This window comes from Abramis brama (genome assembly GCF_963993115.1).
Source record: "Abramis brama genome assembly, chromosome: 12".
Taxonomy (NCBI): domain Eukaryota; kingdom Metazoa; phylum Chordata; class Actinopteri; order Cypriniformes; family Leuciscidae; genus Abramis; species Abramis brama.
The window spans coordinates 12,288,992-12,304,629 of NC_139974.1; the positions used below are offsets into that span (position 1 = coordinate 12,288,992).

The 15,638-nt window shown below is 42.0% G+C and overlaps 1 protein-coding gene across 3 annotated transcripts in view; it reads left to right on the forward strand.

The window, feature by feature from the left end:
• LOC311093843 (fMet-Leu-Phe receptor-like) overlaps window positions 1-10,953 on the forward strand; it is a 28,105-nt gene extending 17,152 nt beyond the window's left edge. For 2 of the 3 annotated variants that reach the window (XM_084131446.1, XM_084131447.1), the window contains exons 2-3: window positions 8,772-9,324; window positions 9,429-10,953. In XM_084131446.1, coding sequence (XP_083987572.1) covers window positions 8,773-9,324; window positions 9,429-9,923 — 1,047 coding nt within the window. In that variant the 5' untranslated portion in view covers window position 8,772 and the 3' untranslated portion in view covers window positions 9,924-10,953. Of the gene's footprint in view, window positions 1-3,141; window positions 5,153-5,208; window positions 5,252-8,771; window positions 9,325-9,428 lie in introns of those variants that run through there. The other variant, XM_084131445.1, reaches the window with a different exon arrangement.
• The last annotated feature ends 4,685 nt before the right edge of the window (window positions 10,954-15,638 follow it).

Genomic DNA, 15,638 nt, shown 5'->3' on the forward strand with positions numbered 1-15,638 from the left:
ATGTGGGTAATGGCCAGTATTGGATTGTTTCCACCTTCCTCTGGTCCATCTGGATACCATGCTGATCTATGATGTAACCCAGGAACTGAACAGAGGTGATATGGAACTCACACTTCTTCAATTTCAGGTAAAGCTTGTGTTCTCTCAGTTTCTCTAGTACTTGAATGACATGACGATGGTGTTCAGCAATTGAAGATGAATAGATGAGGATATCGTCAATGTAGACAATCACAAAGCGGTTGAGGTACTCACGGAACACTTCGTTCATGTACCCTTGGAAGACCGCTGGAGCGTTGGACAGCCCGAAGGGCATAACCTGATATTCATAATGGCCAGATGGGGTGACAAACGCTGTCTTCCACTCATCTCCATGCCATATACGGATCAAGTTGTATGCACTCCGAAGGTCCAGTTTCGAAAATATGCGAGCCCCACGCACCTACTCCAAGGCAGCTGGGACCAGAGGAAGGGGATAATTGTATTTGACGGTTTGAGAGTTGAGATGACGATAATCAATGCAGGGCCTCAAGCCTCCGTCCTTCTTACCCACAAAGAAGAAACTTGAAGCGGCAGGGGAGGTCAGTGTGCGGATGAACTGTTGTTGTAAAGCCTCCTCCACATACTCCTCCATGGCCTTCTGCTCCGGGATGGACAGTGGATAGATACGACCTTTAGGTAGAGTTGCTCCAGGTAGCAAGCCGATTGCGCAGTCCCATGGCCGATGAGGTGGTAGTTTAGTAGCCAGTTTCTTGCTGAACACATCCTGGTACGCCTGGTACTCCACTGGAATCTCTACTTGATGCTCTACTTCAGGGCTCTCAACCGAGGTGGAACAAACAGGAACTTTGGACCTCTTCTGAGGCGTCGATGATGAAGAAGGGATTTTCTTGATGGATGATAGACAGGACAAATGGCAGGACTCACCCCAACGTAATACTTCACCAGATTTCCAGTGGAGCGTCGGCTGATGTTGAACTAACCAGGGGCGTCCCAGGATGAGCTCAGCGGTGGACTCCTCCAGCACCATAAAAGAAATCTCCTCTGAATGAAGACAACCAACACGCAGCGTCAGAGTAGGTGAACAGTGACGAATTCGACCTCGACCCAGCGGTTTTCCCTGGATGGTTTGTACATGGAGGTCTTGAGAATTGCGATGTTTGCGGATGTTCAATTTTTGGAGAAGCTGTGTGGAGATGAACCAGAGTCAATAAGGGCTTGCGCTGAGACACAAATACGAGAAGTTAATACATGCACAGTGGTGCGATTTAAAGCTTCAATTTTAGGTGAGACTTGAATTGTGCTTACCGCTGGGCATGGAGGTCGAACAGGGCAAGAGCTGAGAAGATGATTATCAGATGCACAATAGAGACAGAGTTCATGAAGAATTCGTCGTTGATGCTCTGAAGCTGGAAGATGGGCGGAGCCGAGATCCATAGGCTCTGGTGCTGGAGGAGTGACTGATGTAACCGTGGGCGGAGGACATACAGTGGGAGTCGGAGAATCACAGGCTGATAGTCTTTGCGAAACTCGAATGGATTTTTGAATTAATTTCTCAATTCCCAGACTGTCGTCGTAAACCACCATCAACTGACGAATGTTAGGGTTCAAACCATGACGAAAAGCTGTGATCAGTGCTGCCTCATTCCAACCACTGGATGTCGCTAAAGTGCGGAATCGTAAAGAGAAAGTACTCACAGAAGATTGGCCTTGACGAAGATTGTAGAGTTGATCATGTACTGATAGATCGGCAGCTGTTTGACCGAAAACTTCTTTGAAGTGTTGTATGAAACCGGAGAGGGATTTGACGACTTCCGAATCCGAATTCCACAGAGACTGTGCCCACTGAAGTGCTTGCCCAGACAGAAGTGAAATGATGAAAGCAACACGAGCTGAATCGTTGATGAATTGATGTTCTTGCATGGAGAAATACAAAGATACCTGAAGTAGAAACCCACTGCAGTCCTCCGCCTCACTGGAGAATGTCGCTGGTCGGGCCATGGGACACGCTGAGGCAGTGAACGAAGCAACGGGCGCTTGAGGAAGTGAAGCTGAAGAGGTGTGTTGATGAATGGCGATCGGATTGACAGGTGAATTCGCTGTGGATTCCGAAGGATTCTGCATGGTGGTCTGATCTTCTGTCAGGTTTGGCATAGACGAAGCAGACAGAATGGTAAGTTAAATGCTTTAATTTGCAGAATGGATCGGTACAGCGAAACAGGTGAGTAAACAGTAAGTTGAATTTCAGATGATAGCTTATCTGAAGTGTAACCAAGTCTCTCTCTCTCTCTTTCTCTTGCAGATGATGATGAAGGAGTTCCTTAGAAGACGGAATGGTGTCTGGTTGAGAAGATCGGGATCGAAGGTAGGTATACAGGTAAGTATGGCAGAGAGTCTGTGTCATGTGTAGACGAGATCAGACAATGACTGAATGTTTGTAGCAGGTATATATGGGTGAACTGATGATGAGGTCCAGGTGACGGTGATTAGTAATCAGGTGACAATGAGCGTGTGAATGACTGAGTGGGCGGAGTGAGGGAATGAGTGGAAGGAGATGGTGATGGAATCCTGACAGACAGAGAGGGCAAAGAAAAGGTTAGGAATTAAAAGTCAGTAGGCCTATGTAGTTTCTTCATTCACCTATACCTGCGTGGAGTGGAGGAGAGAGAAGCATGAAGAGGGAAGTTAGCTAGAGGAGAGATGTCCTAGACAACAACCTAACGTTAAACGTGAGGAGGAGGGAGGGTCGAGCTAGCCTCTGTTTTGTTTGACAATACTTTGAACGTCAACAAGAAGTGATGTCACCCAACATCGCTTAGAGCACCTTTAAATACATTTTTTTCACACAATATTTTGTATTTGTATTTAAATGCATTTTTCCACACAGTATTTTGTATTTTTATTTTAAATACATTTCCATGTATTTATGCCCATCTCTGATTGAGGGTATACGCTATAATGATGTATTAAAATGGGAAACGTTTTTCTTTGCGCTGTCAAAACTATCCCCGTTCACACGGATCCACGAAAGCTACTAAAAACGCTGTATTATAGAGCTGGTAAGTCCCGCCCCTTCCGCTAACCCCACTGGACCTCTAGATTGAAAAATCGTCAATGCAAGTGAATGTGAGAAAATAATTATTTTCTGGTCCCGTTTGAATTTTGCCATGAATGTGAACATATGTTGTCTGTGAATTTTTAATATAATTTTTCGTGTGAAGAATGCTACAATTTAGCGGGTAGAAGTTTGATACGGTTAGACTTTGTGTGAGAGCACTTTGTGGACTACAACATCCGTTTTATCCAGCGATTCCTAGTTTTTACATCAGACGGGAATCTGAAGAAAGAACAGCCCATTTGGTTTGAATGGTGACATTTGGGTACAAAACACACAGGCATCTCGATCTGTCTCCATAGATTATCGCAGCATTAGCACCGTGATTTGACAAGTGGAGGGAAAATGTGTTATGGGGTGACGTCACATAGGCGACATGTAGTCTTTCTCGTTATGTCTTTTCCACAACTGCTAGCCAAAGAATCGTACAATATACTGTCAAACTCGTAACATGAAAAATTATATAAAAAATTCACAGACAACATATGTTCACATTCATGGCACAATTCAAACGGGACCAGAAAATAATTATTTTCTCACATTCACTTGCATTGAAGATTTTTCAATCTAGAGGTCCAGTGGGGTTTTACGGATGGGCGGGACTTACCAGCTCTATGCTGCCAGGCCAGTAGTTGGCGATGTCACTTTGTAAAGAAAAACTACGCGCCTATGGACTGAACACGTAATACGCATGCGTGTGATGTTAACATTGTCACAAATTCGCGTTTTTGTAGTTTACAAAGAGATGATACCGATATTGTTTCCTAAAACTTGCAATTTGAATCCTGTTGTCAAAGGTTCGTGTTTTCGGGCCCCAGAAATGTCATTGTCGTGTAAATGAACAGCCAAAACGCATAAAAAGTTTTCCGTTTTTAGTTGAAAACTGTGTCATGTATAAACTGCCCCTGAGTTGTAGTCGACAGCATAATCACCTGACCTGGGATTTGAGGCTATCCTGTGTACTGTTGTCAAAAGTACCGACTTCGGACTTGTGTCTTTGAATACTTAAATATGCAATGTCAAGTAAGGTAAAGTCACCTTTATTTATATAGCGCTTTATACAATATTACTATGTTCATACAATGTTTCAAAGCTATACAGTGATAACAGGAAAATTATGCATTTCGGCTGTTGTTCAGCTGAAGTCAGTTCAGTGTTGATTCAGTTCTGTTGTAATGATCATCAATTATTAAATTAGTTCATTTCATCTCTAAGCAGTTCTACAAAAAATTATGTCATTGTTCAGTTCAGTTCTCATTTAACAGCATAATACAGTCAGATCAATAATGTTTTTTTAAAAAAAATATTAAGTGACATAAATAATATATAAATGTGCCAAAGCAGCACTTCACTACAACAATTTTGTGTATGTAAAAAAACAAAGGTTTGTGTAAGTCTCCTCCCCCTTTCCATTTCTCTGTCTTCAGGGAAAATACTAGCCTAGAAATCTAGACGCACCCTAGCGGCAGCAAAATGTATTTTGCAGCCAGGGCAGTCTAGCAACTCTCCATTGACTTTCGAGCTGCAAAAACCTAAATTGGGTCAGGCCAATCACGTCGTGTATAGAGTAGGCGGGGTGGGCTTAACATAATGACGACAGAGTTGCGACAGTTACCTGCCACTTGAAAACAAAGAATGGCTGCTGCTGGCGAACATCTTTCGAATCGGCTTTGTCCGCGACTCTGGAGGACTTGGAGTTAAGTTTTTCTTTGAGAAAAGAGCATAGAACGGCACTTAAGTCATTCTTAAAAAAAGGAAGATGTGTTTGTAGTTTTGCCGGCCAGATATGGCAAAAGTTTAATCTATCAACTAACGTTAGCTCCGCTGTTGGGAAAACGCTCTGGTTGGTTGAAGCGCTGTCCTATTGCGTGCAGATGGAATTTGAAAGACAGCCGTTTATCCCGCCCCTCGGATTGAGCCGTGTCTATGGAGAGTTGCCAGACCCAACATCTTGACGTAGGTCTGGCTTGCCAGGCTAGGAAAATGCATGAACGTCCTGTTCTATGAGGCTAAGGAGCAAAAGGAAGAGAGCAACTACAAGTAACATCAGTGAACTAGCCACCGAGCATAGCAAAATGACATTTGATGTCCTCAAGATTGATGGATTGGTCTGATTTGTGAAAACACTGATGTGTACAGGTAAGAACATCCACATCAATTCATCACAAGATTATATATATTTCTGTCCTCATTTTGTACCAATTTTTATTTATTTTAATAATATTATGGTGACACTTTACAATAAGGTTTCATTAGTTTACTACATTAGTTAACATGAACTAATTATGAATTGCACTTTAGCATTTGTTAATCTTTGTTAATGTTAATTTCAACATTTACTTATGCAAGCTTCCCAGTTAACACAGCTAACATATCTAAAGTAGTGCAACAGTTTTGCTAAAAACAACAACAACAACAACAACAACACTGGGATAAAGTAACTATGATTTATGAAATCCTAAATGTTTGTATCTGTGATTTCACAGAGTAATTTAAAATCCATAACTGACCTTGTTATTGTCACGGTATCAAATGAAGAGAAGGATTTGCAGGTTAACAGTGTTTAATAAAAACAGAAAACTCACAGCCGTACACAAAATGATAATCCAAACAGGTGACACAGAGAAGGCCACAGAACAACCAGTGACATCAAACAATGAACCAGCTAAAGACACACACAAAGACACAGCTTATATATGCAGGTTAATGGGAAACAGCTGGTGACAAATGATCAGTGATTAACAGACAGGAGTATGGGAAATGCAGTTCATGATACATATGACAGTGAGGGGAAGAGACATCTGGTGGCAACTCAGGGAACAACACTAATACAATACAATACACACAAAACACAGTCTCACACTGTGACAGTACTCCCCCCTAAAAGGAGTGGCTTCCAGACACTCCATAAGACCAAGCACAAAAGTTCAGGTGGGTGGAGGAACGGAGGTGGATCTGGGGGAGGGATGGAGGGTCTAGAACGCCAGGGCGGGGCCGCAGGCGGTGCAGGGAGCCAGGGCGGGGCCGCAGGCGGTGCAGGGAGCCAGGGCGGGGCCGCAGGCGGGACCAGAGACCAGAACGGCGCTGGAGACCAGGGTGGTACTGCAGGCATCTCCAGACACCAGAGCCGAGCTGCAACCCATGGTGGTGCTGGCGGTAACAGGAACCTGGGCAAAGAAGCACAAGGCTAGCTAGGGCAGACAGTTCAACTAGCTTGGGGTCGGCCATCTCGGGCCAGGCAGAGAGTTCAAGGAGCTCGGGGACGGCCATCTTGGGCCGGGCAGAGAGTTCAAGGAGCTCAGGGACGGCCATCTTGGGCCGGGCAGAAAGTTCAGGGAGCTCAGGATCGGCCATCTTGGGCCAGGCAGAGAGTTCAGAGACCTCGGAGTCATCCATCTTGGGCAGGACGGAGAGACTTTCAGTCGTGACAGGAAGTGCAGTAGACTCATGTTCAGACCTCTCAGCTGTGACAGGAAGTGCAGTAGACTCAGGTTCAGACCTCTCAGCCGTGACAGGAAGTTCAAAAGACTCCGATTCAGACTTAACGGCCGATTCAGGTTCATGGGTTTGAGAGACATCTTGCTGAACAGAAGAGCAGAAAGCAGACCACACACACCACAGAGCCATGGTAAACACAGGAAATACTGAGTCCAATGAACATACCTCTGGTGCCTTCCTGAGAACAGGTGCAGGCGTGATGATAGCCCTCCTTAGAACAGGTGACGCTGAGACAACAGCCATCTGGAGTGTAGGGGCAGGTATAACCCCAGCAGTCTCAAAAATAGGTGCAGGCATAGTGACAGCCATCTTGGGTACTGCTGCTGGCTTGGCGGCGGCCATTTTGAGGACGGGTGCAGGCTTGGCAGTGGCCCTCGTGAAAACCGGCACCGGGGTTGGAAGGCCAGCCCTCCGCACTGACCTTAATGGAGTCTCTGCCAGACTAGACCTCAGACGCTGGGTTCTGGCATGGATAGGAGAGAAAGGTGAGGCAGCCATCCTGTGAAGTGGCTCTGGTGCGGCAGCCATCTTGTGAAGTGGCTCTGGTGCGGCAGCCATCTTGTGAATAGGCTTGGGTCTCCTCTCCATCTCCCTCTCTCGTGGCCGACGCTCGGGAAAGAGTGAAACAATCATGTCTCTAGCACTCGCTACATCCATAATTGGCTCGGGTGTGGCAGCCATCTTGTGAAGAGGCTCAGGTGTGGCAGCCATCTTGTGAAGAGGCTCAGGTGTGGCAGCCATCTTGTGATATGACTCGGGTGTGTATTCCCGCAGGCCCAGAGTCCCAACACACAACGACCGGTGCGCACTACCTCCCCTCAAAAAATTGCTTGGACGGGGTCTCCTCCCTGACCTCCGAGAAGAATTCACCTTAGTCTTGGAAAAGACCCGAATCATCTCCCCGGTAAGTGCCTTGAAAGAGGCACAGCATGGGTCCCGTCTCTCCCACACCTCTGTTCCCCATGTGGCTGCTGGACCGGTCAGCAGCAGTAGCACGAACGCTACTTTCGATTCCTCAGTTTCGAAAGTCCTGTGATGCATATCTAGATGCAGAGAACACTGATTAATAAAGTTTTCACATAACTTAGGCTCACCAGCGTATCTCTCAGGGAAGTCCGTGCTAGGCTCCGGCTGACCACTCGACTCCGTGGGGTTGGGGGAAATGGATGGTGTGGGCGACACGGAACCACTCTGCAACAACAGGAGCTGTTGTTGCAAATCCGCCACCCTGGTACTCAGTGCTTCTCTCACCCGCTCCAAGTTGCTCTCCTGTGTCAGATCCATAGCAGTGACACAAAAATAACTCCGGCTACAAATAACTCCTGTGGCTGATAACCCGCTCCTTCCTTAATGGCTGGTTCATTCTGTCACGGTATCAAATGAAGAGAAGGATTTGCAGGTTAACAGTGTTTAATAAAAACAGAAAACTCACAGCCGTACACAAAATGATAATCCAAACAGGTGACACAGAGAAGGCCACAGAACAACCAGTGACATCAAACAATGAACCAGCAAAAGACACACACAAAGACACAGCTTATATATGCAGGTTAATGGGAAACAGCTGGTGACAAATGATCAGTGATTAACAGACAGGAGTATGGGAAATGCAGTTCATGATACATATGACAGTGAGGGGAAGAGACATCTGGTGGCAACTCAGGGAACAACACTAATACAATACAATAAACACAAAACACAGTCTCACACTGTGACAGTTATTTTTGGTGCACCAATATAAAATTTGTGTGGCAGTAGCCTACTGATATCCGATTATTTAGAATGACATCTACCAATACAGATAACAAGAGAGCCAACGATAGTTCCGATAGTTTTGTGTCAATCATCCCTGATCATCAGCTGTTTTTAAACAAACGGCCGATACAATTATTGTCTGATACATCAGTGCATCCCTTGATATTGCTATCCCTTGTACTTTGTGATCTAATGTGCTTTTAACAGCACTCATAACACCAAAAGTGATTTTCTACTGCCTGATGGTTGCATCTTACAAAATTATGAAAAATGTATCCATTTGAGCATTTTAGAATTTTCTGAGCGAACCTATGCCAAATTAGTCTTCCAAGTTGTCTTATAAATTAATGTCAAGACAGATCTATTGTTTTAGTAACATTTACTGATTTGTCTGTCTTGGTTGTAGAATGACTTCCAATACAACACTTCTCCATTATGCCCACTCTGACGACTCAAACCACCATGAGAACACTACAGTGGACATCAAAGTCATCATGAATGAAGTCAGCATTGTCTTCCTCGCCATCATCATTCTCTTTGGCACCACTGGGAACTCTGTGGTCATCTGGGTTGCCAGCTTCCGCATGAAGCCCAACGTCACGAATGTATGGTTGGTCAACCTTGCAGTTGCTGACCTGATCTTCTGCCTGACACGAGTCCTATCACTAATCTCAAGCCTTTTCTTTGAGTACTGGCCTTTTGGGGTCTTTCTCTGCAAGTTCAATGGTTTCTTCAAGTACGCCAACATGTTCTGCAGTGTTTTCCTTCTGGCTGTCATCAGTGTGGATCGAGCGCTTTGCATTTGCCGCCCAGTGTTCACCAGGAAACGACGGACGTTATGTGCAGCTCGTGTGGTCAGTGTTGGAGTCTGGATTGTGGCGGTGATCTTTAGTTCACCGTATTTTGTGTACCGGCAGGTCTACCCTGGCAAGAACAACCTGAGCCACTGCTCACTGGAGGTCAGCATGGCTGCACACATATATAAATAATCATGCATATGCATTTTTATATAATGATTTTATTTAGTAAATATATTAATGCCATCATTTTATTTCATTTGCAGCACACAGGAGCAGCGGAAGCAGGTGACAATTCAGCAAAGTATGTCTACTACTGCATGCGTTTCATCTGTGGATTCCTGTTGCCCTTCCTGGTCATCCTTATCTGTTACATACTAGCTGCTGTTGGGATACGCAGAACACGGCTCTCTGGCAAATCGAGGCCTCTGCGGATTCTTGCTGTATTGGTCTGTGCCTTTTTCCTATGTTGGGCCCCCTACCACTTTCTAGGACTGGTCAAATTGGTAAATAAATCCAACAAGGCGGTAAAAGTAGGATGGAGTATGGCTTCAAACTTAGCCTATTTCAACAGCTGCATTAACCCATTGCTGTACTTCTGCATGGGACTGGATTTTAGTCGACATTGCAACCAAAGTCTGTCTGGGATTTGTCACAGAGCTTTTATGGAGGAAGGCCAAACTTTGTTCCAACGGGGCACTGGGGACGAAAGATGTACTTTTATTCCAAAGACTGCAGGCAGTATGGGTACTATTATATAAATACTATTTTAACAATCTAAGCACATGGCCTAAAGAGCATGGCGCAAGTGCACTTGGGGCGTGTCTGAATCCTCTTTTGCAACAGGGAAAAATGGTTGGCGCACACGGCGCATGGTCTAAAAGAGTTGTCCCTATTCTCCTAATGAGTTTTGGGCGTAACGTGTAGTGTCTGGACCAATCGGACACACACAAATTATTCATTATATCTAATGAATAATCCAGCAAACTCACTCTCCCAACAAAGGTCTATGAAACTTCCCCCAAAAACTAACATCACAAATGAATCTAACACACTGGCAAAACTGTTACAGGACACATTAAGACTGATAAGAAGTTTTACGACCCCAAAAGGAATTTCCAGAGAGTTGTGACTCTCACTTAATTCTTACTGAGAAGGAGAAATAAACCCTGTTAATCCTATATATTCTATGTATAACCACTTGAGAAATTTATAAACATGTATCAAATTTTCCCATCTCATGATTTTCCTTTTATGTGGTTTGACCTTTGTTTTCTTGTAAACTCTATTGGGTTAATGTTTCAGACTTTGCATACTATGGTTAACCAAAATCATATGTGTGGCATGTTTGGTGTCTATAAACTCCAATCCTGGCCACCCATTTGTTGATTTACATTACATTTTGCTAACTTTGTGATGCATTAGTATTATAAGAATCTTGAAGATTCTCTTCTTAAACACCCAATTAAATTAGATATGCAAATGCCCTGCTAGAACACAATGGGTCGTAAAAATTTCCCTCCAAAGGGAAAACTTCTTATTGGCTCACACACCCCCAGAGGGTGTGACATCTTCACGCTTTAAAAATCACTGATCACAAGATCAGCTCTCTTACTCTCTTAGTCCTTTTCTGGAATCCTGATGTGAAGAATTTCAAACAATGCTATAACTTCTTGCTTTCCTGTATTCTGCTTCAGCTCTCTTTCCCTTGGTAAACTGTATGCATGTATGTATGTGTATGTTAGAATAGTTTAAGTGTTTAGTCTAGTTAATAAAGTCTTGTTCATGTCACACGTAAAGTTGTCTCTGTCTCAAGCTCATATCTGGAGTCTCTTATCATAGATCTTGACTACTTGCTCTTAGTAGTACTGTAAAGTAAGAAAGACATTTTCCATGCCCCAGAAATGTACATTTCTTAGAATTAATAAACAATTAACATTGAGTGTTCACAGGACAAACAGGTTAATTGATTGTAATATTAATTTACAACATTAAGTTAATTATATTAACTGATCCAAATATTCATAATCAATTATAACCAGTTATTACTGATTATTAATATTTCATAGCAATGCAGTGACACCTTTTACTATATACACTTTTTGCAATCAGTGACTGACAGCTGAATTCTGACACGCGAGTTCCTAAATGAGCATGATAGTCTTTAAGCACAGCAACTTTTAATTTTTAACTTTCATTATCAAGTTGTTATTAACCTTCCCATTGAAAGAGCCCTTCTCATAACCCCTGTTATTGAACAGACTGCATTTTTCTTTGTTTTCATATCTCAAAGTGTTTTTGTTTTGCAATGTACACAAGCACTTTTTAACTGATTTGTGTACAGATCCTTTGAAAGAGGAGACAAATCCTTTTTTTAAATCTTTGAAATGTTTCACCAGTTTGAATTTTTACTTTGTTATTCAAAACTTCAGATGACATTGATTAATAATATAATCATAACTAAAACAATTATATTTTTCAGTTCTACTTTCAACAGAAAGAAAAAGAAATGACAAAGTTATAATTATATATTACAATCAATCATGTGTTTTAATCTTATAGTTTTTCATTTACATCATCAATGCGTTACACATGGAAATATACAAGCAAAAACAAGGCTTATCCCCAAAACACTGTTTGCAAACAGACAACTGGCCTACTCACACTCAACCCTGCAATACCATGCTGTTAAACCAGCTTCACCAGCTCCGGAGTGTAAGCTCGCGCTAAATTGGCCCAAAGTCCGGCGTCCGACCAGCGCGGAAGGTCTTAACGTGTTACTGTCCTTTTCTCGAGGCAAAGTATTTTTTGATTACATGCAATACATTAATATGTATTTACTCGTTATTTCATCTGACTCCATAAATGAAAGGTTTTAATAATATTAGAGAGAGAGAGACCACCTATTCAATCCACGTCCAGCCAAGAAGAGCCCGAGAGATGGAGAACACCTTCCTTTATCTTCTTTGACCAGGTGACATGGGGGATGGGGGAGACCACCCTCAAATGGTTTCTATCCATCAGAAGGGGGGTTGCCTTATCTGGCCGTATCTCTGAACCAGTTTTCTCTAAACTTCTATAAACCTTATTTCCTTTTATTTTATCTATCTGGATATGAGATATCTGTACCACTCACTTTGAGACATTTCAAATGACACCAAAAACATAACAGTCAATGATAAACATTCACATTAAACCATGTTCTTGTGTGAGTTCTTAGTTGTTTCTGAGAGGAAGTGAGGTTGTATGGGGAGGTTGAATGTTAATTAGCAAGCAGAGCACTTTTGTCTCATAGACCAGGCCTCAACCAGTATTTTCAGTCTTACAGGAGAACAGCTGTTGAGAAGAGTTCTTGAGAACAGCCGTCAACCCAGAACTATACCAGCTCTAAACCAGCACTAACCTGCATAAACAAGCCTGGACTAGCTTGGAATTAATGGTCTATGCTGGATTTTTTCAGCAGGTTGTATAAAGAAACTGAAATACAACAGTCAGAATTCCCTTGACAAAAAAGTCCAAGCCTTCTGACAAATACAAAGAGGAAGAAAGAACTTCGTTTTTTTTTTTTTTTTTTTTCTTCTCTCTATTTTATGTTCCTTGTGTAATATTTCCCTTTGTCTGTCTGGTTTGTATTCTTTAATTACAATTTCAGAATTGCAGATTTTTAATACCATTATTGATACATATCCTCAAAAATTTAAAAAAAAAATTCCAAGAAAAAAATAAAATAATGTATAAACTTTGAAGCTGAGCTGTGATGGTAGTGTTGATGAAAAAGTTTGAATAGTAGCTATAAAAATTACGTTTTCAATAATTTTTCTGTATACAGAAATATGCCACATAGAATAAGAGACCCTAGCGCATGACGATGAGGCTCTAATATTTTGTAAAGTATCAGTTCGTGCCAGTTTATTCACGTCCAGCTTTAATGCACATATGTGGCCCTCGGAGAAAGTCTGAAGAGGAAGTAATTTTTTTTCAACAGTGGTTTGTGTGGCCATTTTTGTCTTTGCACTTGCAATTGCAAAAAAACAAACAAAAAAAACACCCCACAAACAAATATAAAAGTGATATATATTGAACAAAATTTGAAAAAAGAATTAAAAAAAGAATCCATCAGGAGAATGGGTATGGTTGCCGATTTAGCCTACATTAACCTGTATCTCAGTATAAAGGTTAGTATTGACAAACCTATTTTTATCATAAATTTAAAGTAAAATATTTGACTGAACTGAGTTTGATGATTCCAGTCAACTGTAAAGATTAAAACAAGGTACGTTTCATAATTTTATGTTAAATAATAAATATCAAAAACTAAAATATCAAACTCTTGTTGAAATGTCTCTTTCTAAAGAACATGGGATTTGTGCATTTAAGTTGTGTGTAAAAAATAAGTGTGTCAACATATTTGTGGAAAGTTCTATTGTTTTTTGAAAGCAGTTATATCAGACTTCTTAAACATCTTCTTAAAAATCTTTGCCACAGCTGATAAACATGGAGAACTGAAAGCTGACAAAGAATGAAAAGGGACAGATTTCCAAACAAACGATTGTGGCAGGTCCAATCAAATTCTTCCTGCCTGCATGTGGTTGGTTAGTCCACTCGTTGAGTTTCGTCCTATCAGTGGGCTGTGGCAGCATATATAAACGGGCTGGCTATAGTGTCACGAGTCACCGCCCCTTCCCGGGTCGTCATTCGGTCGCCATCCAGAGTGGCGTGCGAGTTTCCTGCGGCTGGCAGTTGATTGAGGTTGTCCCTCCTCTGTCAAAGGTTTGAGTGAGAAGTACGGCCAGTATGAGTGTTTACACTTCAATACGGAAGTGCTTAGTTTCCGCTGACACACGCTGTCGCAGGTGTACGGGAAAGGTGACTTGCCGTGGAGGCCTTGTGCCCTTTATCCCCTGCTCTGCCTCGGCTCCTTTTTCGCCGACTTCTCAGGTCGCTCTGTGTGTGTCTTGTTGAATAGTGACATTGTTGTGTCTATATTAATTGTTGTTGATTGTGTTTTGTGCTTTTTTTTATATAAAGTATTTATCTTTAATAAAATTTATATATTTTTGTATCCACGTCTCCTGACACTTTACTGTGAACGATCCTGTGTTGCCTTTAATCAGAAAATTCCATTGTATTGCCCCTGGCAAGATTCCAGGGTGGCGTAGTCGCTAGCTGATCACCTTCAAGTCCCTCCGTCCGTGCTGCCACACATGCATGCTCACATACACACACATTGTTGGGTTTCCATTTTTTTATGGGGACTTTCCAGAGACATGATTTTTTTACTGTATAAGATGTATATTATATCCCCTAACTCTACCCCTAAACCTATCCATCACAGAAAACTTTCAGCATTTTACATTTTTAAAAAACATAATTTCACTTGATTTTTAAGCTGTTTTCCTAATGGGGAACAAAAACTTTCCCCATAATGTAGGGAAAACCAGGACCACACACACACTTCCACAAACACTGGCTATTTCTATCCTGTATATCCTGGAATAAGTGAACCCTGGAAAGCATTATTTGCAAACATTGGTCATTGTTCTAACAAAGATACAAGTATGCTCACACATGGACACGCATACACAGCATTTACCATGGGATGCACCACACTTGACTTTAAATGAAGAAACTGAGAAACCACAAGCTTACACAAATGACCTCTCTCAGAAAGAAATGTAAAGATGAAACCATGCCAATTTCAGGCAAAACTTGTCTCACTTGATTCTAGCAACACAATACACATAAAAAGGGTTCATCTAACTCTGTTTTTCAGCTCTACTCCTGGCGACCCACCTACCAGTATGTTTTAGATGTCTCACAAATTGAACCTTTCATTTTTAAGAGTGTAGCTCCATTTTCTCACCACCAGAGGGCCACCACTGCTAAATTTCCACTGACGTCACTCATTTGTTGGTCATATTCATTGTGAAATCTTCAGTGCATATTATACATTAAGTCATTTAGCAGGGGCTTTTATCCAAAGCGACTTACAAATGAGGAGAGCAATAGAAGCAGCTAAACCAACAAAAGGAAACAACACGTAAGTCCTGCGACAAGTCCCAGTTGGTCTAACAGTGCACACAGCAATTTTTTTTAATAAAAAAAAAAGAAATGATAGAATAGAAAGAGAACAGAAAGTGTTAGTATTAATGGGCCAAGTGTTGACTAAAAAGATGTGTCTTTAGCCGTTTCTTGAAAATGGTCTGGATCAGTTGCAGAGGTTTAACAATACATGCTGGAAGGCCTGCCAAGAAAGCATTACAATAGTCCAGCCTGGAAAGAACAAGAGTTTGGACAAGAAGTTGCTCCGATAAGAAGTCCGGATCTTCTTAATATTGTATGAGATAAATCTGCATGGGGCAGTTCTAGCAATGTCCCAGCATTTGGACATTTAATGACCGTTGAAAAGACGTCACATCCCGTCATTGTTGAAAAATAGTTCCAAAATGAAAATTGAACGGATATCTTTGATGTTA